Source organism: Malania oleifera, chromosome 7 (assembly GCF_029873635.1).
Source record: "Malania oleifera isolate guangnan ecotype guangnan chromosome 7, ASM2987363v1, whole genome shotgun sequence".
In the NCBI taxonomy this organism is placed as follows: domain Eukaryota; kingdom Viridiplantae; phylum Streptophyta; class Magnoliopsida; order Santalales; family Ximeniaceae; genus Malania; species Malania oleifera.
Window position 1 is genome coordinate 60017742 of NC_080423.1, and position 24013 is coordinate 60041754.

At 35.5% G+C, this 24013-nt stretch overlaps 1 protein-coding gene across 1 annotated transcript in view; it reads left to right on the forward strand.

Moving 5' to 3' along the window:
- The window catches only part of LOC131160531 (2-succinylbenzoate--CoA ligase, chloroplastic/peroxisomal), a 38337-nt gene extending 17585 nt beyond the window's left edge, over positions 1-20752 (forward strand). The window contains exons 2-11 of the mRNA XM_058116316.1: positions 808-1009; positions 1902-1974; positions 4486-4651; positions 4752-4850; positions 17023-17120; positions 17321-17514; positions 18017-18144; positions 19220-19608; positions 19826-20034; positions 20116-20752. Of these exons, the coding sequence (XP_057972299.1) occupies positions 808-1009; positions 1902-1974; positions 4486-4651; positions 4752-4850; positions 17023-17120; positions 17321-17514; positions 18017-18144; positions 19220-19608; positions 19826-20034; positions 20116-20245 (1688 nt within the window). The 3' untranslated portion in view covers positions 20246-20752. The remainder of the gene's footprint in view (positions 1-807; positions 1010-1901; positions 1975-4485; positions 4652-4751; positions 4851-17022; positions 17121-17320; positions 17515-18016; positions 18145-19219; positions 19609-19825; positions 20035-20115) is intronic.
- Positions 20753-24013: the final 3261 nt, after the last annotated feature.

Sequence of the window (24013 nt, forward strand, 5' to 3'; positions counted from 1 at the left end):
GAAGACAGATTTGAGCACATCATTTACCTATATACTGGTTGAGATGGTGTCTTCGTCTCCAAGTGGGAGATTGTTGAAGCTAAAATGGAAACGGAGCCTTGACGAGTCTTGATGAGTTGTAGAGACAGACAACTGTGAGGAGCTGTGGAGAGCCAGCTTTGATGTGCTGGAGTGTCGCTGCTAATCCCAGCTCATCCCATTGAATCACCCCATTAAACCCTCATTACCATCTTCCATCTATGTCCATTCCCATTCATATATATAAATGTGTGTGCATGAAATAAAATTGTGAACGTGAGTGAATGGAATTGAGTTGAAGGTGAGAGAGACAGAGAGAGGTGTGAGAAAAGTGAGTTGAGTTGAGTAGAGTGCAGGAGCCTCCTCCTCTTGTATTTTCTCCCAGTTCTAGTGAAATTCAGTGTGTTTTGTGGACATAGGTCAGTTTGGACCAAAATCACGTTAAATCTTGGTGTTTATTTTTCTTGTGGTGTTATTGTTGCTCCTAGATCCCCTACAGTCCCAACCTTCATCATGTTTTTTTAATGTTAAGTGATCCCTTGAAGAATTGAGCCCGTGCTCTTGTGCTTGATATTATGAAATTTTTTTCATTGCACTAGAAGAATGTTCCTTTGATCTTTGTACACTAGTTGTCTAATCTATTTGATAGCAGTAATTAAAAATCAGCACTTATAATTGTATTGAAGTCTTGTAGAACTGTTCTTGAAATTAAATTGATGAATCTTGAGGGGTTTCTATGAAATGATTTAATAGAGTAGACTGGCCAAGTTCCAATTGTAATCTCTGCAGAAATGGATTATTACTCGGGAGGTCATATTTGCCAGTGCTTGAGCCAGTTAGCGACACTTCAGTGTGACTCTACAGTCATAATAACTGGAGACCGGAAAATGACGGGTAAGCAGTTCGTCGAGGGTGTGTTGGACCTGGCCTATGGACTGCTTCAGTTGGGCGTTGGATCTGGATACATTGTTGCCATCTCTGCTTTTAACAGGTTTGTGCTCAGTTGCTTCTCTTCGTCACTTCAGCAAAAAAGTAAAGACTTCATAAAACAAATTGCATGCATGATCCTTGTGATGTACAATAGGCATATTCATGTCACAGCATGGATTATACCACCATTAAGGCATTAACTGTTGACACAGGTTGGCTCAAGCTGAAGGATCACTTTTAGAAATGGAAGAACAAATAGAATTGAAGAACTGCATTGTAGTATGAAAAAATTACCCATCCTTCTGTATATATATGTAGGGCATGGAAAGCATATGAGTGCTTTTAGTGCTGCGTTTTCATTTCTAATGATTGTGGTCCAACATTCAGATGATAGAAACTGAAGGTGATGTTGCAAACATTTTTCTTTCTTAATTTGTCATACCTTACTCTAAATAGTAGCAAAAGACAAGGTAAAACTGTTTCATTTTGTCTTGCTGAAAATATGTAATTAAAAATGAGCATATCTTCAAAACAGGAAAATGTTGCTTCCAAATTCCAATTATTCCCTGAATAGTTTTGCAACAATGTCTCTTGATTTCTTTATAATTGGGAACACAATAAAACTAATCCCTTCTGTTTTTGTCAAAAAACTGAACAGAAAACTTAGTGTTTCCGAAAAGACAAGTGACTAGATGGTTTAAAATTTTTGTTAGTCATTGATATCTACAATGGGTGGAAAATTTATCAACTCCCCTCATGCAAATTGTGAAATAAACCCCTATTATGTTTTGTTTAAGGACTCATATTTGGACTGGTTGCTTTAGCTCCATTGACTACCTTTACCTTCTAAAAAAAAATGAAAACGAGTAGTAGCTCTAGAGATGAATGATTCTAGCTTTTCCCTTTATAGTTGATCTTCATGTATAATAACCTTTGATTATATGCTCTTTTAGGGACTTGTATTTGGAATGGTTACTGGCTGTTGCATTTGTTGGAGCGATAGTTGCTCCTCTGAATTACCGATGGGTAAGTCATACATTATGCTTAGTAGTTCTTATTTGATTCATGGAAATGGTTTTACTGTTGATGTTTAACATGTGGAACAGACTAGTTATTCCACATGTCGTGAAACTCTCTCTCTCTAAAATTTCCCCTTTTTTGGTGGGAGCTGGAGGAACATTCGGAAATATGTCCTTCATTCCTATCTACCTTGTCTGTTGAGCTCTCACTTAAAACCCAATCAATGGAATGGAGCTCTGAAAGAATTCTAACCTTAATAAATGTGTTTTCAATTCCCTCTTATCTACCTTGTCTGTTGTACTCTCCCTTAAAATCTAATCCATTGAATGGAGCTCTGAATGATTTATAAACTTCATAAATTTGTGTTCCGTGGAGTTCTGCCTGGAACTAATACATCATACCTGTATGAATGCATATGCTTTATATAAGGAAATAACTAAATCAAGGTGGATTAAATAACATTGAAGCCAGTTTGTTCGACCATGTTGTGTTCTTGTAAGAATTTTCTTAAATTTTGGTCAAGTATACATCAAGCTGTTTGAATGTACAAAGCTGCCTGATTCAATAGATTAGTTGTATTTTTTGATCAATAGTTTATCAACTGTATTCATAATTATTTCCCAGAAAAAAAAAAGAGTACAAGAATATAGAACTATCGTCTTCTTGGTTTGGAATAAAAATTAATTGAATTTTGGAGAAAATTTTAATTCCAGTGATAGACGTGCACGCACCTTCATATTTAAGATTGAAGTGTGACATACCAGAATCATCACATTTTATTTCTTTGACATTTTAGTATTTGCACAAAGTTAATATCTGTATTAAAATTTAAAAGTAATAAAAACTGAAAGTACATAAAAGGTGCATTCTATGAAAATGATAAAGATTAGGATTTAATTCACTTATATACCAAGTGGCATAAACCGACAGCAGTGGAAAAATCACATGATGATCATCATGATGTCATTATCCTGTTTACAAGCTTAATTACAGCTCACTATAACCAGTGGCTGATGATGCGGATCCAGAAATAGTAGTTAGGGGGGCAAAGTATACTAATAAAAATAGTATTGAAAATGTTTTAGATTTTTTGAAAGACGTTAGCGAGTTTTTTTTGAAGAAATCCATTTTTTTTTACTTTTCATAATTGAGGAAAGGACAAAAGAAAATAAAAAATAATGATTGTATCAAACGAAAATTTAATTTTACACGTCATTAGCATTTAATTTTTCCTTACACTATAAAATTAAAACAAATTTTTATTTTTTAAATAATTTAATAGAAAGAGTTTAATATAGTGAAAAATCACTTTCCTTCTTATTTTTCTGTATTCTTATTTCCAAGAAAAGTCCTTGAACCAAACAAACCCTTAGTATATTTATACTTATTATAATTTTCATTGAACTTTAACTATATTATCTTTTTAAAATAATTTAATATAAAAAGAAAATATAATGAAAAATCACTTTTCTTCTTATTTGTCTTTATTTTTCTTTCCAAGAAAAGTCCTTGAACCAAACAAACCCTTAGTATATTCATACTTATTATAATTTTCACTGAATTTAACTAAATTATCTACTTTATTAATATGAAAAAATTAATTTTTTAATTATAACCATGAATAAAAACATTCCAATAATGGTGAAAAAGAGTAAAAAAAAAAAATGATCGACTATTTAAAAACATATGAAGAAGAATTTTCAGTAGAATCCTAACTTGAAACAATTTTTTTTTTTCTGACTCGAAACTTCAACTTGGAATCCTTTGACTCCTACAAAGTGAAACCAAACCAGGGAAGAATGTGACCAACCCCACAATTATTTCCGAATAAATCAAGAATTGGTCTTAGTGCCGAATCAAATCCAAGATTTCCTATTATCAAGAAGCCTTCTAACCCACCTATATTAACTTAAAACATTAAGTGCAAGTACTTTAAAATTTTCATAAATAATTTTACAAACAGGACAACTTATAGTTACTAAATAATAATAATAATAATAATAAATAAATCTTTTGCAATCTCACAAAACAACATTTATTATTTTGAAACTACAATATTTGCAACATAAATACCTTTTTTATTATTTTTTAATTGGTTTGATCATATTTTATCTAATTGTTCAAGTTTTAACTTTTTTTACTATTTAAAATTGAAATTTGGAAATTTGGATTTGTAATTTGAAAATTAAGGGAGAAAGAATTGAGAGGGTTATAAAGTAAGCAAAAAAAATAGTGGGCCAAGGTGGGGGCCAAGGGGGCAAGCAAGTGGAACGTGGGGGGAAGCTTATGGAAGTTTGTTGACTTCATTTTTTTTTAAAAATTGTGGGGTAGCTTAGGGGGGGCGGTTGTCCCCTCCAGCCCTCCCTTAGATCTGCCCCTGACTGTAACTGTACTAACAAAGCATTAAGTTTCAGCATTTCCTTGAATATTCTAGGAATCATTGTAGTATGTACTTAATTTTGCCATGCACGTCACACACACTTCAATATTATAATGGTACTGTACATCAATTTATAGAGCTTTGAAGAGGCACGATCAGCAATGGAAGTTGTGAGCCCAATAATGTTGGTGACTGATGATAGCTGTAGTTACTGGCATTCAGAGCTCCAAAATAATCATATACCTTCTCTTAGGTGGTATGTTTTCATGTGTTCCCATCCAGATCGAAACAATACAGAGATTGGTATGTATTTTTCTTGACATCCAAAATTACAGCTGGTGGTAAGAGCCTCACCTTACTAATGTTATTTCCACAATATATATATATACATATATTCATCTAGCATTAACTACAGAAATGCTCAAGAGCTGTTCTTTAAGGCCTCCATTTTTCAATTACTCTTGGGCACCCCAGGATGCTGTTCTTATATGCTTCACTTCAGGTATAGTTTCTATTGTTTGTTTTTGTTATTTATTTATTTCTTGTAAATCTATTGAAGAAACTTCGAGAACATTTGAGTCCTTATGTTCATTGTATGATGCTTAAAACCCTTCAAATTTTGTGCAAGCAACTATAGAAAACAATAGGCATGGATGCAAGGGTGATGGAGGAAACACATCCATATATTGCAAATTTTTCCCTGTTAAAAAATTTTCACTCAGGAGTTCATATTTTTGACATAAAGACTGGCTACTTGTTAGGACACTGCTTGTTTTAGATGGAAAAAAAATAAGGCTCCTAGACACAGTAGAAAGTCTGCATGGTACTATTCACCTTGTTCTTGCATCATGTAAGCATATGAAGGGCTTTTTTATTAACGCTTAGGTTGTTGAAACCAGTTTTCAAAGTCAATGTGATGTAATCTAGTTACAAGAACCTCTATTGTAGCTGATGCTTCCATATCAGAACCTCAATGCTGCTGTACTTGCATCGAATTTTGAAAGGACCTCACTCCAATCATGACCAAACATCACTTCAACCATTACAAGCCTCAAAATTCTTTTTGTAGGCCATGTACCTAGAGTTAATTATTTCCACTTAAAATTGAAGTGGCAATGTAATTTTGCAATTTTTAGGCATTGCCATTTGAAAACAGTCTTTGTATAATTATGATAGTTTGCATGCAGGGGGGGTAAGAAAAATTTATTTGAAAATATTATATGTTATTTTTTATTTCATAGTTTGATATATATTTTTGCCTTTAAGAAGAACAACAACACCCAAGCATTTAGTCTTGGCTGTTGGTTACATGAAGCCTGTTCCACCATTCCATGCAATTCGGGACAACATTCTCAGAAAGTTGAAGTGCTTTCAAACCCTTACTAACCATCGGCCGAAGTTATTCTAGGTCTACCCTTTCCTTTCCTAGTTCATACTGCCTAACATAAGGTAAATCACCCCTCCTCACTTGAGCGTTATTCGGTCTATGTTGTAAGTGTCCAAAGCATCTTAACCACACTTTCCTTATCTTATCCTCTACTAGTGTTACACCTAGCCTACCATAGAAGTGCTTGTTCCTCATTTTGTCGTCAAAAGTTACTAGCCATCCATCTTGGCATTTTTATTGCTATAGCTATTCTTATATGATTGCTTAGTTGCCTAGTATTCTAATCCATGTATCATGGCTGGTTTTATTTTTAATTTTGAAGGTATTCTATAGTCACACAATGCACTTGAAACACTTCACCATTTTATACAATCTGCTTTAATTTTATGTATTACATATTCAATTTCTCCCTCAACTTGCATAATAGATCAATGGTTCCAAAAATGTACTCATATTAGGATTTCTTGACAATAAATTATAATATTTATCTACCATTCCTCGTAGATGACTAAAATTGCATTTCAAGTATTTTGTCTATTCCTAGTTATCTTGAAATCGTTGTCTTAAATTTCAAAAATATGTCCAAATTCTGTTTGAAATTTCAAATATGAGGAGTGTTTGAAAGGGAATCAAAATTCAATTTCTTTTTTTGCAAATATTTGGCTGAAATCTTTGGAATTGAAACTAAAAATTGAATAAAGGAGCAAATTTTTTTAAGGGTTTTAAAATTTTGTTTCTAAATTATTCACACTTATGTATTTTAATATTTCCCAAAGTTTTCCATGACTTAGTATAATTTTCAGGTGTTTCTTAAATCACGATCAAAATTTCTATCAAAATCAACCATAAATTGTGACCTTTGAAAATTTCATTAAAATTGAAATTTTACTCCTTGCCTGAAACCTCCAGATTTTAAAGCTTTTCTCCATGATTCCAATTTAGATTCTACTCCACTAGTTAATAGATTTATATGATACAATTAACAGACTGTTGAGGATCCTCTGCCTTAATTATATTAGGATATTATTTATATATTTTCCTTTCATCTATCCTCTAATTAATAGGTAATTGATTTGTAATTATTCAGTGTAATTTGTAAATTATTATAAATACACAACACTCACGACTTTACAAGCGTGGCGATTTTCAAACCTTCTTATGGTATCAGATAAGCCTAAACGATCCACCTTGATCTCTTGTGGACATCACTGCCGCAACCCCACCAGTTACTCTCCCCTCCCCCCTCCCAGCAACCCTAATCTTTTCTGCTGCAACCCAGAGCCGCTGCACTGCCATCACGGTGTCAACCCTATCTCGCCCATTCCTACCCCAAACCCTCTTCTTCGCACAGAAGCCCTAAGGGATCTGCAGGCTACAGTCGCCGCACCTGCTTTCTCCATGACTGTACCGAGCCTCTCTCTCTCTCTTGTGAAACCAAGAGTATCACCGGCCTTCTCTGTGCACAGCGCCACCATAGCCCTCTGATTCTTGGCACCACTCGTTCTCTATTGCGGGCATGGTTTTAATTCACGGTAGCGGGTAGCGTAACGTAATGGTAACGGGTGTAACGGGAAGCGGGTGTAACGGCTGTGAGTTTTTTTGAAGCACACACAACCTTGTGCATATTAGCGTACTTGCATGTTTTGAGCTTGTAGCCATTCTTAGAAAGAGTTGTGTATTTTGGATCCTTTAGTTCGAGTAACTAAGTTATATGGTAAGGGCAATAAGTTTACATTTGTTTTAAACCACCATTGATAGAAAATTACATGTGTGTGCGTATTTATACTTCTCATTGTTATTATCTATGATAAATTCTTATGTGTGCTAAATTAATTAATAAAACAAAATATATTATATACTCCATTAATCTATTAGACACATAAGACATGAATAATATAAATATAAAATAGTTAGAAAAGAAAGAAGGTTGAAGTTGAAAAATAAAGAACATAAATATCACATTACTAATATTATATAAAAAAAAATATTTTCCTAACAAGTTAGTATTTTAAAATTGTTAATTAATGCATATATTGTGAGTATTTAAAGAAATAGTAAATTTTGTTTCATTTTCATCCTCATTATAATCTTTCCCCCCTCTTGCCACTTGGTATGTTGATAATGATATATGAAAGAGAGAGAAAAAGTGAGAAGAAAAAGTAAAAAATAAAATATTTTTTTGGTGTAACAGTCTTGTAGTGGTTACGTAACGGTCATAGTAGTCTTTACGTAACGGTCGCAGTCCGTAACGGCGGCTACGACCATGATTTTTCTACTTACTGATTTCGCGGTGTGTAACGGTATCGGTAACCCAAAATACCGTTACATAACAGTTGCGACCTTTATTTAAAACCATGATTGCGGGCCTTCCCTCCCTCCCATGGCCTCTGCACAGCCGTCGCACTAATGACATAATCGCCGACTCGCCAATCCCCACCTTCTGTTCTCCTCCAACCTCGGTTTGTTGCATCGAAGCTTGCTCTCTACAAGCCATCACACCGTGTTGTCCTCCATTAACCGCAACAGTCTTTGCAGTTGCCCTTACCCTCTCGCTGAGCTGCCATCACCATTGCCCCCTTGTTGTCGCCAACTCGCCACCCATGGCTGCCCTGCCAAACCCTCCTCCACTCTTCTTCCTTTCAACACCCTCATCCACATGGTTACAATCAAACTCTCCTCTTCCAACTATCTCCTATGGAAGAGTCAATTGCTTCCTCTCTTAGAGAGCCAAGAATAGATCGGTTGTGTGGATGGAACTCTTGAGCCCCCACCCCGCTTTGACCCTGCGGATTCTAATTAAGACACCAAACATCAAATATGTGGCATGGACAAATACAGATAAACGTCTCCTTAGACTTCTCTTGTCCTCCCTCACTGAGGAGGCCATGGTTGAGTTCATGGACCTCTCCAATTCACGCGAGGTCTAGGTTACCTTGGAGAACACCTTCAACCATCGCTCCAAGGCCCATGAAATCCATCTAAAGGATGATTTGCAACTGATGAAACGTAGCACCAGGTCCATTTTGGAGTACGCTCGAGCCTTCAAGGCTCTATGTGCTCAACTTCATGCAATTGGACGGAATTCTCGAGTTTTTCCATAGCACAAATGGCTCTCACCCCGTTACCCTATTTTTTTAACTTGGTGCCAAAAGCCGAGAGCTTTGAGCTCTTTCAAAAATCATTAGAACCTGCTGCCCCGCCCACTGCGGCGTTCATTGCTACCCATTGCCACCCTCCGAAGAAGAACCCAAGGTCCAATTTCTCTCAAAATCAACAAGGCCGAACTGGAAGCTATGGACGAGGATAGGGGCGCTTTTCCTCTGGACGACATTCCCCAAGTTGCCAAATATGCCGCATGGAGGGTATGTGGATCGGTGCAGCAAATGGTATGATTGCCATGGTCATGCCTCTAAAGCTCAACTTGCTGAAGCCCTCACCTCATCGTGCTCCATCTCCGAATATGAGGACTCGGATTGGTATTTAGATACAGGGCCTTTGGCCCACATGACTCCAACTCAGTCCAACTTGGATCAGTCTAATATGGGTAAAGATTGTGTTATTGTTGGGAATGGTGCGTCCGTACCCATCACCCACACTGGTAAAATTCCCCCCCCCCCCCCTGATTTTCAATTGTTAGTTGTTTTGGTTGTCCCTCACATCACTAAAAATCTGTTGTCCATTAGTAAATTAACGTCTGATTTCCCATTATCCATTATATTTACTAATAATTTATTTACTGTTCAGAATTGCTAAACGGGAAGGGTAGTGGCAACTGTTAAACGAGATGGCGGCTTATATGTGCTAGAACGCGAAAATTTCGCTTTTGTTTCTACCCTCCAAAATAAATCTCTTCATGCTTCTTATGATTTATGGCATGCTCGCCTTGGCCATGTGAATCATTCTATTATCTCTCTTTTGAATAAAAAAGAATAGTTTTATCTTACCTTTTTATTGCCATCTCCTTTATTATGTAGTACATGTCAAATTGCGAAGAATCACCAATTGCCTTATACTCATAATGAACATCAATCATCCAAAGTGTTAGATCTTATTCATTGTGATATATGGGGCCCTTCTCCTCTAAAGTCAAATTTGGGTTTTGTATACTATGTTTTATTTGTTGATCGTTTTTCTTGTTTCACTTGGCTTTACCCATTGAAATTAAAATCTGACTTCTATAGTACTTTTCTTCAATTTCAAAAATTTGTGGAAAATCAACATTTTGCTCATACAAGAATATTTCAAAGTAATGTTGGTGCAAAATTCACTAGAAACTGCTTTAAAGCACACCTTCTTACCTCTGGCATTCATCATCAACTCTCTTGTCCATATACACCCGCCCAAAACAGTCGCATCGAAAGGAAACACTGTCATGTGACTGAGACAGGCTTGGCCCTCCTTTTCCACTCTCACACTCTTACTCACTTATGGGTTGACGCTTTTAGCACTGCTGCTTACATCATCAACCATTTGCCCACACTGCTTCTCGAAGGTAAGTCCCCTTTTAAGCTTCTGTATGGTTCCTCTCCTAATTAAGAGAACTTTCATCCCTTTGGTTGTAGTGTTTATCCTTGCTTACGTGATTACATGACTGACAAATCCCCCCCCCCCCCCTCCATAGTCTTCCTTGCATTTTTATGGATTACAATTCATCTTACAAAGGGTTTCGTTGGCTTGACCTTACCACCTCTAGGCTTTATATCACCCGACATACCTAATTTGATGAGAATCACTTTCCCTTCCAACATACTTCCTAGGCCCAACCCATATCCTCCCTCCACATCTCAAAATTTCTAGAACCTAGTCTTTCCTATACAGACATGCCCCTACCTTCTCCTGCACCACCTCCCCGACACATTCCTCAATCCGAACCCACCCCGTGTGTTATTTGTTCTGATCCAGTGGTTCAGTCTTTGCAGGCAGCTAATTCTCATGCAAGTCCATCTTTGCCGCATTCAGACCTCCGACAAGCTTCTCCTAAGCCCAACACTGAGTTGTTTATCATTCCTGCACTTCTATTGCAGCTACCCTATTGGGCTCCCATCCTATGCTCACACGAGCCAAAGCTGGTATTTTTAAGATTCGCCACCCATCGCATCTCGACCTTGTGAAATCCTTTAGACTTCGTTCTGCTCTTTGTGCATCCACTGAGCCAAAAAGGTTCAAATGCGCTACTAAGAATCCTGTTTGCCTTGCCACCATAGACGAAGAAGTTCAAGCCCTGCAAAATAATCGTACCTGGATTTTGGTTCCTCGACCTGCCAACACCAACATTGTAGGTTCCAAATGGGTGTTTTAGACCAAATAGTTACCCGATGGATCTATCGAGCGTCTTAAAGCCCGTCTTGTTTCCAAGGGCTACACACAGTTATCTAGTCTTGACTATATTGACACCTTTAGTCCTGTCATCAAGGCTACCACTGTCTGTGTTATACTCTCTCTTGTTGTGACAAACAAATGGTCTCTTCGCTAACTTGTTGTCAAAACTACGTTCCTCAACGGCCATCTCACTGAACATGTTTATATGGAACAACCCCTAGGTATATTGACCCTCATTTCCCCAATCATGTTTGTTAGTTGAAGAAAGGTCTCTATGACCTAAAGCAAGCCCCTCGCGCCTGGTTTCAGCGTTTCAGCTCTTTTATCACTCAACTTGGTTTTTATTGCAGTCGTGCAGACATATCACTCTTTGTTTTTCATAAGGAGTCTGACATGATCTATTGCTTCTCTATGTTGATGACATCATTATTACAGGCAACAACTCTTCTCTTCTTGATAGTTTTACTTGCAAGCTCAATTCTGAGTTCGCTACTAAGGATTTGGGTTCTCTCAGTTACTTCCTTGGTCTTGAAGCTACATCCACCACTAATGGTCTTATCAATTAACTGAAATATGCACGGGACATTCTCACACAAGCTTAGTTACTTGACAAAAAACTAGTCCACACCCCAATGGTTGTTTCCCAGCACTTGTCTGTTGATGGTCCTCTGTTTTCAGATCCCATGCTTTATAGATCTCTTGCTAGTGCTCTTCAATTCCTAACTATCACACGTCCTGATATTGCTCATGCTATCAACTCTGTCAGTCAATTTCTACATTCTTCGAATGAAGACCATTTCCTTGCAATTAAATGTATTCTTCGCTATATTAAGGGCACACTGCATTTTGGCCTCACTTTTCATCCATTTGTTGCTTCTGGTGCTTTAGTTGCTTACTCAGATGTAGACTGGGCAAGATGCCCTGACACTCGTTGCTCTACCTCTGGTTATTGTATTTATCTTGGTGACAATTTGGTGTCTTGGAGTGCAAAGAAACAACCTACTGTTTCTCGCTCCAGTTATGAATTTGAGTATCGTGCCTTGGCTCTCATTACTACCGAAATCCTTTGGCTCACGCATCTCCTTCATGATCTTAAAGTCCCTCTTCTGCAGCGGCCTCTTCTACTTTGTGACAACAAGAGTGCAATCTTCTTGAGTTCCAATCCCGTTTCTCACAAAAGGTCCAAGCATGTTGAGCTAGACTACCACTTTCTTCGTGAACTTGTTCTCACTGGCAAGCTTTGCACCCAGTATGTGCCTTCTCATTTGCAAGTTGCCGACATCTTCACCAAAAGTGTGTCCAGACCTCTCTTTATATTCTTCTGATCCAAGCTTCACATTCGTTCCAATCCGACGCTAAGCTTGCGAATGGGTGTTAAGGATTCTCTGCCTTAATTCTAGGAGGATATTATGTATATACTTTCCTTTCATCTTTCCTCTAATTAATAGGTAATTGATTTGTAATTATTCAATGTAATATGTAAATTATTATATATACACAACACTCACCACTTTACAAGTGTGGTGGTTTTCAAACCTTCTCACAGACAACATCCACCATGGGGCTTCGTGTTGGATATGTCGGTTCATCCATTAAAGTAAAATATAAGGACCTCCAAGGCAGACCTTTATGTACACTTACTGGTATTGGACTCTTAAAACAAGTCATTACCTCATTGGGCATTATTCTTAGTTACATCTTTCTGCCTACTATGCACTCTTTTTTTTTCTTCCTGCCTAGAACTCACCATGAGACTCCATTACCAATCATAGGCTTCTTTTAGTCAATGAAAACTATGTGCAAGTCCCTTTTCTTTTCCTTAAATTTTTCCATTAATCTACTTGATAGATATATAGCTTCCATGGAAGCATGGTCTTAAATTTCCATGAAACTGTCGAAATTTCCGTCGAAATTTCTGATTTCCGTCACATTCGAAATCGAAATGGCAATCGATTTCCGTCTTGCATAATTTCCGTCAAAATCTCAACGAATCATCCGAAATTTATCGAAACTTCGAAATTTTAGTGAAATTTGTCGAAATTTATCGAAACCTCGAGAGTGAAGTGAAATTTATTTTTTTATTTATTTTATTGAAACAAAAGGTTATCATAAGTGCTTTTGAAATTATATGAAAAAATAAACTTATAGCAATATTTTATTTAAGCATTCATGTCTAAATTATCAATATTTGTATAATAAATAATATTTAAATGATTTATGAATTTCATTTGCATTAACTGAATATGTTTAATGTACATTATCTTACAAACATGTTTGATACACATACTATTTTACAACTTTTCCACCTCATACAAAACATAGATGTATTTAATTTGCAATATGTTAGTCTTAAAACTTATATTTTTATGTTTGTTAACCATTTCTAAAGTTTCACAAAGAATTCCATGTTTTACTACTGGTTTCCGTTATTTTTTCAAATCGAAATCGAAATCGACATCAAAATCAAAATTTCCGTCGAAATTTCAGTACTTTTGGAGCTTCGAAATTTGAGTCGAAATCGAAATTTAAGACCTTGCATGGAAGCCAAGCTAATTTTTTGAAATCCTCATTTGTAATGGCCTTTTTCAAACTACCTTTTCCAAAAGTTCCATCATATGGCTCAATTTAGTTCCATGATAGTTATTATAATTTTGAATATCATATTTTTATATGTAGCTATTAGAGTGATTTTTCCTATTTCCATTTCTTCTTTTTCCTCATACTTTTTTTGAATAAACTAATTCACTGTATTACTTTATTTTCTCCTAAGCATTCCCAAACTTCAACGGGAATTTCATTTGGTCCTGCAACTTGTCCATTTTTCATCTTATCTAATGCAAACTTCATTTACTTAAATTTTGCAATTAAATTTTAGTCCTTTATTTATCAATTATAAATTTAGCTTTGCTACTTGGTTTTCATGAAATAAATTATACAATAAGTTGTTCATCTTTCTTTTTTGCACCTTATTTGTTCACTAAAACATCATCATCCATTCACCCTCATTTATATATATATATATATATATATATATATATATATATATATATATTTGATATTTCCTAAGTCTCTACTCTTTCTTTCTCTAGTCTTTAGAACTTTTTGCTATCTTTAGTGCTTAATCTTGAATATAAATTATTAGAGCTACAAGAATATTTTCTATTTTTTTTTCTTTTCTACATATTTTCTTGCGTCTTTATACTTTTCAAAGTTCTCTATATTTCTATATTATCGCCACGTCTCAAACCACATCCTTTTTTTTTAATTGCTTTTAGACATTCTTATCCCACCACCAATCTTTACTAGTTATGCTCCTACATTGTTGGCCACAAGACCTAATAGCTTAAGCTTTTAGGTAAAGTGGTAATCTAACATGGTATTAGAGCCAGTTGCTAGGAGGTCTTGGATCCTAGTCTTGTTGCCCGGATTTATTATGAGTGCTTAAAAAATATTATTGTGTTCCCTATCATAAGTGTTATTTATTGTGTGTTTATCTCTCCACATGCTGTCGGGCTGCACATGTAGGGGAGTGTTAAAGCTTGATATGCATTGTTGCCCACAACCTAATAGCTTAAGCTTTTAGGTAAAGTGGTAATCTAACAGGATTAATCTAAAACCACTTCTACTATACCTCTAACAGAATTAGCCACCCTCTTACAAGAGGTGTTTGTGTTTATGTTGTTTTCAATTGTCCACTTGAATTCGTCCTTCTATCTTTAAATTTATTATTTTTTCACCTTTTAGATTCCACGGCCAAGTTCTCTTTCGTTAGCGTGCATATGTTACCTTTCTTTTCCATTTTCTAGTGCAGTGGTTAAACTTTGATAACTTTATACTCCTTGCGTATTAGAGGATGTACACTCCTAGTTAAAAGAAAAATCTATTTGGCTTTTATTTTATCCATAAAGGTTATTCAGTGGTCTTCTCTTTCTTAAAGCAAGCGTTGATTATTTTGAGATCATATGACATAGGAAACTCTATTGTGGTGTTTGGTTCATGGACTTAACCAATGATTCTTGGAAATGGTTCATTTGCTTCCGGCGTATTCCCAAGTTTGGTTCACATTTTATAATTGGGAATCCCATTTCTGGGAATGGTGCATATCCCCACAATGCTCTTCAGTGCAGACAACTTCATTCCCATTTTAAAAGTGGGTATCCAGATTCTCGACATCAGGGAATCTCCGAAAAACATGAAGTGACAAAAAATGCCCTAGATATATTTTAAAAATCCAGAAATACCCTCACATTTTTATAACCTATTTTATTCTCAATCTCATGTCATCTCTCCTTCTTTGTCCCCTCTCCACAGATACTTCTCCCTCATTGTCCTCTTGTTATTTTAATTATTTATTTTTGATATTGTGCCTTTAATGAGTGAATTTTTTTTATTATTGTATTTTTTTATTTATTGATTTTTTGGCTAAATATTATGTACTAAGTACTTTTTTTTAGAAGAGTCACTCATTCAGCTTGAGAATGTTTTGGGAAAATATTGTTATTTTATTATTATTCCCATGAATAAACCAAACATGAAAATGTCACATTCCTAGGAATATACCAATAATATGCTTCTAAACCAAATGTAGGGATCCTATATTCCCGGGAATCCCATAATTTGGGGTATTATGGTTCCTAAGAATTATGATGTTGGGCAGCATCTTAGAATTTGCCAACCAAACACGGCATTAAATCATTTGAGGAGACTTATTTTTGTATCCTTATCCTTGTACTGCATGTGCTCACCACCTTTATTAACTGTCCCAAAATTGTCATTTTAGGTATTTTTTGTTAACTTTACACGAGGAATGTAAGTACCAATGACTTCTCTCTTGTCCTAAAACCATCTTAATTTTTATGATTCTGCCTCTACTCTTTAAACATCTATTCACAAACTTTTAGGCCTTTGTCTACAATGGGGCCTATCCCATTCTTGTGTTTTTATTTCCTACTGCTCCAAAGGTAAAATAAATAATTTTCAATTTCTTTATATTTTTCCAATATCCACTTAGTTTCTTATTCTTTTAATCATTGTAATGGTCCCTATGTTCCAAGTTTCCAACCTAATCCTGGTCTCTTGAAGCAACTTCTTTACATGTTTATATGAATAATGTTGTAGAAATATTTTATGAGTAAGGGCCCTTAGGTTCCAACTTCCAAGTTGCCAACCAAACCCTAGTAACCTGAACATTATTCTTCGCCCAGATGCATCTAGAATGGTGCAGGAACCTTTGCATATTTGATATTGCCACCAGTGCAGTGAGTTTCATTGGGGCAATGATATGTCACTCCTTTGCCTATTTTTCATCGCATGCACCTGGTTAATGTGCAACATGTTGCTCATAGGGGAGTCTACAGTGAATCATCCATAAGATTCACATCATAGAGATCTGATAAGGTTTACATTGTCTCTCAGCTACTTAACGCAACCATCCTCTATCCAGGCTTGGGATTGGCTATGAGTGGAAAGAGATAATAGATTATATTTTCTCTTATATTATGTATAAGTTAAATGCATGCTTCTGAGGCACTACTGATCTTTGGATGATCTGCATCTCCCTGCTTCCCCACTCTCCCACCCACTTCACGTGACTCTGGATGTAATTTCCATGTAAAAGGCAAAACTAAAAATTGTGTAATTGTAAATGCAGAGTCACTGCACGAAAATCTCACGAATATATGATTAGTTATATTTTTGAAAAGCTGTTTTGAACTCAAAATATGTATAGCTAGTTAAACCATAAGGTTCATTGGTATGCTTCCTCTAGCCACCTAAGGTTCCTGTCTAATGGTGCTTGGTTTAGGGTCACCATGGAATAACATTATTTAGTAACTTAAATTGTAATGTGATGTAAACTGTTATTATTAATCATCTGTCCTTTAGGTTGGTACAAGAAGTTCCTTTTATGTGTCAGAAAATCTTCTTGGAAGAGCAGTACATTTGGTTTTGATTGTTTTTTGGGCTGCAGGAACCACTGGCAGGCCAAAGGGAGTCACAATAAGTCATTCTGCATTGATTGTACAATCTCTAGCCAAAATTGACGTTGTTGGCTACAATGAGGATGATGTAAGTAGGCCTTCCTTTTTAAAATTGATTTACTATTATTTTGGTGGCTTTAAACATATAGGGAAATTAGAAATTAAAGTATTAGAAATTGTGCGGTAGTACTTAAGGATAGAAAAATTAAAGTTTCACAAAAAATGTTGGTGTTTGCTATAAATATAGCTCAAAAGGAATGACTTTTAGATGCTTTATGTTATTTGCAGGTTTATTTGCATGCTGCTCCATTGTGCCATATTGGTGGGATATCATCAGCTCTGGCAATGCTGATGAAAGGAGGTTCCCATGTAATAATACCTAAGTTTGAAGCTAGATTGGCACTTGATGCCATAGAGCAACACCATGTGACTTCTCTAATCACTGTCCCTGCAATAATGGCTGATTTAGTTTCTTTAATCAGGTAAATCATATAGTCCTTCATTACGTGATAAAAAAATTTATTACATTTGAAGCTAGATCACTGGACAATCTTTAAAAATACATTTTTCTATCTTCTACGCATTTTGTGTCATCATTATTTCTTCTGTTTTCATTATTCACTTGTTTCATGACTTGCTTTGTCAATTTTGGTCCCTGGAAAATTCAACTCAACCACATGCCTTATCCTTGCTTTCTGTGGATTCACACTCTATTAACAGACATGACACCCTACTGAAACCTCACAACTGACTGAAATTGCCACATAAGGACAGCTACACTTCTGCCTTGCCTAAAACTCACACTTGTTCACAGCACACATGGAACATTATGCTGTGTGGCTTTAATACTTATTTCGTATCTTTGTCTTCGATGCATCACTATAGGATAAAAACAAAACTTGGTGAAATGGGCAAGAAATTTTCTCATGCCATGATTGTGTCAGTTTTCTCACTTCATTGTTTGATTTTGGAAGCATATTTCAGGACTAAAGAAACATGGAAAGGCAAACAGAGTGTGAAGAAAATACTAAATGGTGGTGGTAGCCTCACTGCTCAGCTCATTAATGAAGCCACCAAATTCTTCCCAAAAGCTAAGCTTCTTTCAGCTTATGGTGAATCTCTTTTCCCATTATGCCCCTCCAAGTATTTCTATAATTCAAGCTGCTGAATATGATTCCGTGATGAAACTTTGTACGTCTTAGTTGTCCTTGAAGCAATTTCTTGATCGAATGTCTTCTCATGACCTCCAGTATGAAAATGATGACCAATTAAACAACTGCAGATATTATTTTCCCCAACATTCACTCAAAACTAGTGAATTGATTGCAACAGAGTGATTCTATCTCAATGTCAAAAATGGTCCTTTTAGACTCCTTCGCACTGTCAGCCAGTTCTGTATAAACCTTATGCAACCAGTTCAGCTGATCGGAGATATTAAGCTTAATGGCTTGATAAATGAGCAAGGTGCTCATCAACAGTCCAAATTTGTGTTATTTAAGTTCTGTCACTAACCTAATCAATCCAAATATGGAGTTAGGCGCAAAGCCTTAGCAGCTAAACAAGCCAAGCTTCAGCAATGTCTATATCAGCTGTGTTTTGGTCTTATGGACAAGTGAAATTCTGTACAGTGAAAATCTCATGAAACACTAGTCAAAATTGTTTTAGGAATGTGAAGTATTAAATCATTGGAAACATATGGATATGAGTGAGCTATTAGGGCAATTAATTAAGTGGTTTGCCTGAAATATAGCGTCGATCTTCTCAAAGAAGGAAGAGTCAATGGTTTAAAGGAATAATTTCACCATTTTTCTTGATTTTGTTAATGCTCTAGTTTTTCATTTTTTAAATAGGAGTTCAGTGGATATTGTTTAAAACAGAATTTAGCGTATTTGAATTTTGCACTATAGAGCTCCCTCTGTTAATCTCATGAGCAAGCTTGAACAAAGCTTCATGTGCACAAGCTAAAGCTTGAATCTACTTGAGCTTGGTTCTGAAGAGAAATTCTAGTCCGATTGATTAGAGATTAATTAAGAGATTAATGTCACTTCATTTTGCTTGACTAACTACATTGGGATCAGGATTTGGAAACTCAGACAAATAAACTTCAAGGATTTTTTTGAATTTCTGACAACTGCACACTTAACCTTGGGTTCTTGTTTTCTTGTCATTTCTTTGAATTTTGTGAAGGAATGACAGAGGCATGTTCTTCACTTACCTTCATGACCCTCTACGACCCAAAACATGAAAGCTCTAATCGCTCTCATCAGATAGTTGATGGAATAAAATCCAATTCAGTTCAGCAACTAGATGTTTTTTGTGTTGGAAAGCCTGCACCACATGTTAAACTGAGGATTAGGGTGGAGGAGTCATCTAATGTGGGAAGGATCTTAACTAGTGGTCCTCATGTAATGCTCGGGTACTGGGGTGAAGCTCTGGCAAAGACATCAAGTCCTTGTGATGAAGGATGGCTTGACACTGGTGATGTAGGGCGGATTGATGGTCATGGTAATCTATGGCTCATTGGCCGTGCCAGTGGTCGAATTAAGAGTGGTGGGGAGAACGTTTATCCAGAAGAGGTAAGCATCAGAAAACAAAACTCCTTTGTTTATTTTGCTAATGAGATAAAACTGTTGTCTCATCACTGTCTTAACCGTCAGTGAAAATCAGGGAAAATATTCCTTTTTTTTTATCTTGTTTCAAAGCGCTGTATTCTATATAGGTTCTCGTACATAATCTTAAATAAGTATGATTTATTTGTATTATATAGACCTGTATTGTTGTATGATGGCTTAGGTGGAAGCTGTCCTATCACAACATCCAGGAGTCTCTTGCATTGTTGTTGTTGGAGTTCCAGATGTTCGCCTGACAGAGATGGTTGTTGCTTGTATTTGCTTGAAAGAAAATTGGCAGTGGATTGACGATCACTCTACTGTTGTTAGCAAACAACCACACTTATCCAGTGATGCCCTCCGCCAATTTTGTAAAGAAAGGAATTTAACTGGGTACGTTTCTCCTCATAATTTTTAACTGATCGTGGGTAAAATATCTCTGGAATATTTTCTCATTTTCTTCTGCCTTTTCAGGTTTAAAATACCAAAACTTTTTGTTGTTTGGAGGGAGCCATTCCCTGTCACATTGACAGGAAAGTTAAGAAGAGACCAAGTTAAAAAGGATGCAATATCTCGTCTCCCATTCTTCGCCAGCAATCTTTGAGTACCGCAGTAAATTTCTTCTACCTTCCCCTTATGGTAACAACTGTAAATTGAAGAGCCAAACTTACAAAGTTGTATACTTTGCTCCGCAAAAATAGGCCTTAATATGTTCGAAGGGGCTATTAAGACGTATTGAAAGACTTACATGTCTCGAGGTAATCATACCCCCTATAATAAAACCATGCCACATAAGCAAGGTGACTATAGATAAACTTATGTGGCAGGTTTAATAGAGGGGGCATGATAATTCTGAGACACCTTAGTTTTTTTCCAACATATTGTAGGTATTTTTTCTTGATAAGAGGAGGCTTTAGGTTGTAGCTGTACACTTGCCACGGTAGTCCAGGACTCTTAAGGACAGCTGTCTATGTAAACAAAAATGAGAAACAGGATGAAAGGAGAAAGGCAAGGGGCCATATCCTAATGTTTTGTTAGAACTAGAAAATTGTATATTGTAGTTCAATTTCCATCACCCTCAAAATCGAACTGGCAGTGGATTTCCATCTTGCATAATTTCTGTCGAAATTTCAATGAATCATCCAAAATTTATCAAAATCTTGAAATTTTAGCGAAACTTGTTGAAATTTTGACTATATGATGAAATTTCGTTAGAATTGAAATGAAAAATTCGAGAGTGAAGTGAAATTTTCTATCTTAATTATGTTATGGAAACAAGTTTATTACAAGTGCTTTTGAAATTGTATGAAAAAATAAACTTATGGTAACATTTTATTTAATCATTCATGTCTAAATTATCATTATTTGTATAATAAATAATATTTAAATGATTTATGAATTTCTTTTGTATTAACTGAATATATTTAATGTACATTATCTTACAAATATGTTTGATACACATACTATTTTACAACTTTTCCATCTCATACGAAACATAGATGCATTTAATTTGTAACATAAAAGTCCTAAAATTTATATTATTATGTTTTTTTAACCATTTCTAAAGTTTCACAAAGAAACCCACGCTTTACTACTAATTTTCGTTATTTTTCAAATTGAAATCGAAATTTTTGTCGAAATTTCCGTACTCTTTGAGCTTTGAAATCTGAGTAGAAATTGAAATTTAAGACCTTGGTTGTAAGAAAGAAAATGGAACTACAAAGCTTTGGTTTCAATCTTGTTGGATTTATATAGCTGATATGGTGAAACTTGCCCATGGGATGAGCTCGTGTACAACGCAAACTGTGAGGATGTCAATTTATGAGAAAAGCTAGAATGTTGTCCAGAGCTGAGTGTTTCCTCAATTGGATTCTCTTGAAAGCCATCGCTTAGAGATGAGAGAAAGCCCTAAGATCTAAAAAATCACTTGAACGCTTCAATGATATCTTAAGTCAGCTAGAAATCATTGGCATGAAATTAGAAGATGAAGCCAAGGTAATTACTTTACTATGTAGGTCGTTTGAAAGTTATGATAATCTAGTCGTGATCAGGAGTTACTATGAGGAAGACACAGTCAAGTTGGATGATGTGGCAACCATTGATATGACTAATCACTTTTGGAGGAGTATATTGAGAGGATTTCTTTTCCTCCATTCATTGTAAATATTTCTTTAATTAATATATTTGTTTTGTCATTAAAATTTTTTTTGGAGTGTAACTATGGATGATGTGGCAACCATTAATATGACTAATCACTTTTGGAGGCGTATGGGACTTCTTATCCACCATTCATTGTAAATATTTCTTTCATTAATAGATTTGTTTTGTCATAAAAAAATTTGAAGGATTGTAACTATTACGATTTTTCAACAACAATAACAAATCAAGTCTTAACTTCCACTAAGTGAGGTCGGTTACATGAATCATTTTCAACCAATTTATATGATCATGGACAATTTCGTTCAACAAATTTATGACAATTAAATCCTTACTATCTCAATTCAAGTTATTTTTAGTCTATTTATATCCCTTCTACTGCCCCTTACAGCAATTAACTCACTCTTCCTCAGTGACGTACTATGTGACCCACATTGCAAGTGTCCAAACCATCTGAATTGTCATTCTCTTATCTTATCTTTTATAGGAGTTACGCTTAACTTACTACAAATATGTTCATTTCTTAATTTATCTTCTAACATTTTACTACTCATTCATCTAAGCATTCTCATCTCGGCAACTGTTACTTTTTGGATATGTTTATTTTTTAGTCGCCCAATATTCAGATTTATTTAGTATACTTGGTCTTATAGTCATCCTATAAATTTTCCTTTTTAATTTTAAGGGTATTCTACAATCAAAAAGAATACTTGAAACACTTCTCCATTTCACCCAACTTGCTTTAAGTCTATACATTACATCCTTTTCAATTTCTTTCTCAATTTGCATAATAAATCCAAGGTATCGAAATCTACTAGTGCTATTGATTTTTTCATCATCAAGTTTAACTTTGTATCTAATATTCCTCCTATTAGGCTAGGAGTAGAGTATAGAGGGGGGGAGGGGGGTGAATGGACTCTTTCATGTATTTTCAATTTTCTTTACAAAATAAAATTCTTGGCAATACTCAAATTAAAGAGTATAGAGAAGAGAAACCTCAACACTGGTATTTTAACGTGGTTCGACACCAAGCTTACGTCCACGCCTTAAGACCAACTCAAGAATTCCACAATCTACTATAAAACTCCTTCATTGGCGGAGGAACCTTACAATGAGAGAACAAATCTCTTAACGCTCACTAAGAGCCACAAGGTTCACTAAGAAGCCTGACAGTTTGGTTCACCAAGAACCTTCACAACTTGGCTCACAAAGATTGTAAAATGATACAAAAGAATACTCCTTCTTGAGCTGGTATTACAATATAAAACCTCACACTACTCTCTCAAGTAAATGATACTTCACAAGAATAAGGAACAACAGAGTTTTGAAAAAATGATACCCTAGAATGCTTGCAACAATGAATAAATCACTAATAATGGTTCCAAGGGTTGTATAATTAATGCAAGGATCTTGTATTTATAGGCAAATGCTCTAGCTAGTCGTTGGGTGTGAAAAACCTTTGTTTGGCTTGAGAACTAGCTGTTTTTCTGCTCGTTGCATTCAGGTCTCGATGCAAATCGTTGATGGTTATACCCAATTCGTCGACGAGTTGCCCCAAGTCATTGATGAGTTACCCTAATTCGTCGACGATTACCTGGGTAGAAAAGCACATTAAGCTACTGGATTAATTTGTCGACAACATGCTCCAATTCATCAACGATTTCCCCCAATTCGTCGATGACTTCACTAGGTAGAAAATCACATTTAGCTACTGGTTTAATTCATTGACGACAAGGGTCCATTAGTTGACTAATTGCCCTATTTTTCACACTAAGATGCTTTTTAATGAATTAAACCAATCTTGGACAAAAGTATATGAAAGATATGAAAGCTAATAATGATTAATACTTGTCCTTATGAAGTTCCATTTGAATATAAGATAACTTGTTTATGAAAATGCATTTGAAAACTCATTTGGACATCTTATATACTTAGTATGTCCTATATAAAAGTTATACTAGATTTTCTTGAATCTTTAGGACATAAAAATTACTTTGACTCAACCGGGACCAAGTATTTAAAATTTTGCAATACTAAGATGTTGAAAACTTGTCCCTTATGAAATCATATTTGAGTATACGACATTTTTGTCAAACTCTTTGGTTTAACTTTGAAAACCATGAGTGTTAAACTTATGACTTAGTGAAATCCTATATACTCTTGTGTCCTAGTATGCACATGCAATTTGCTCAACTCTTGCTAAATATTCTTATGA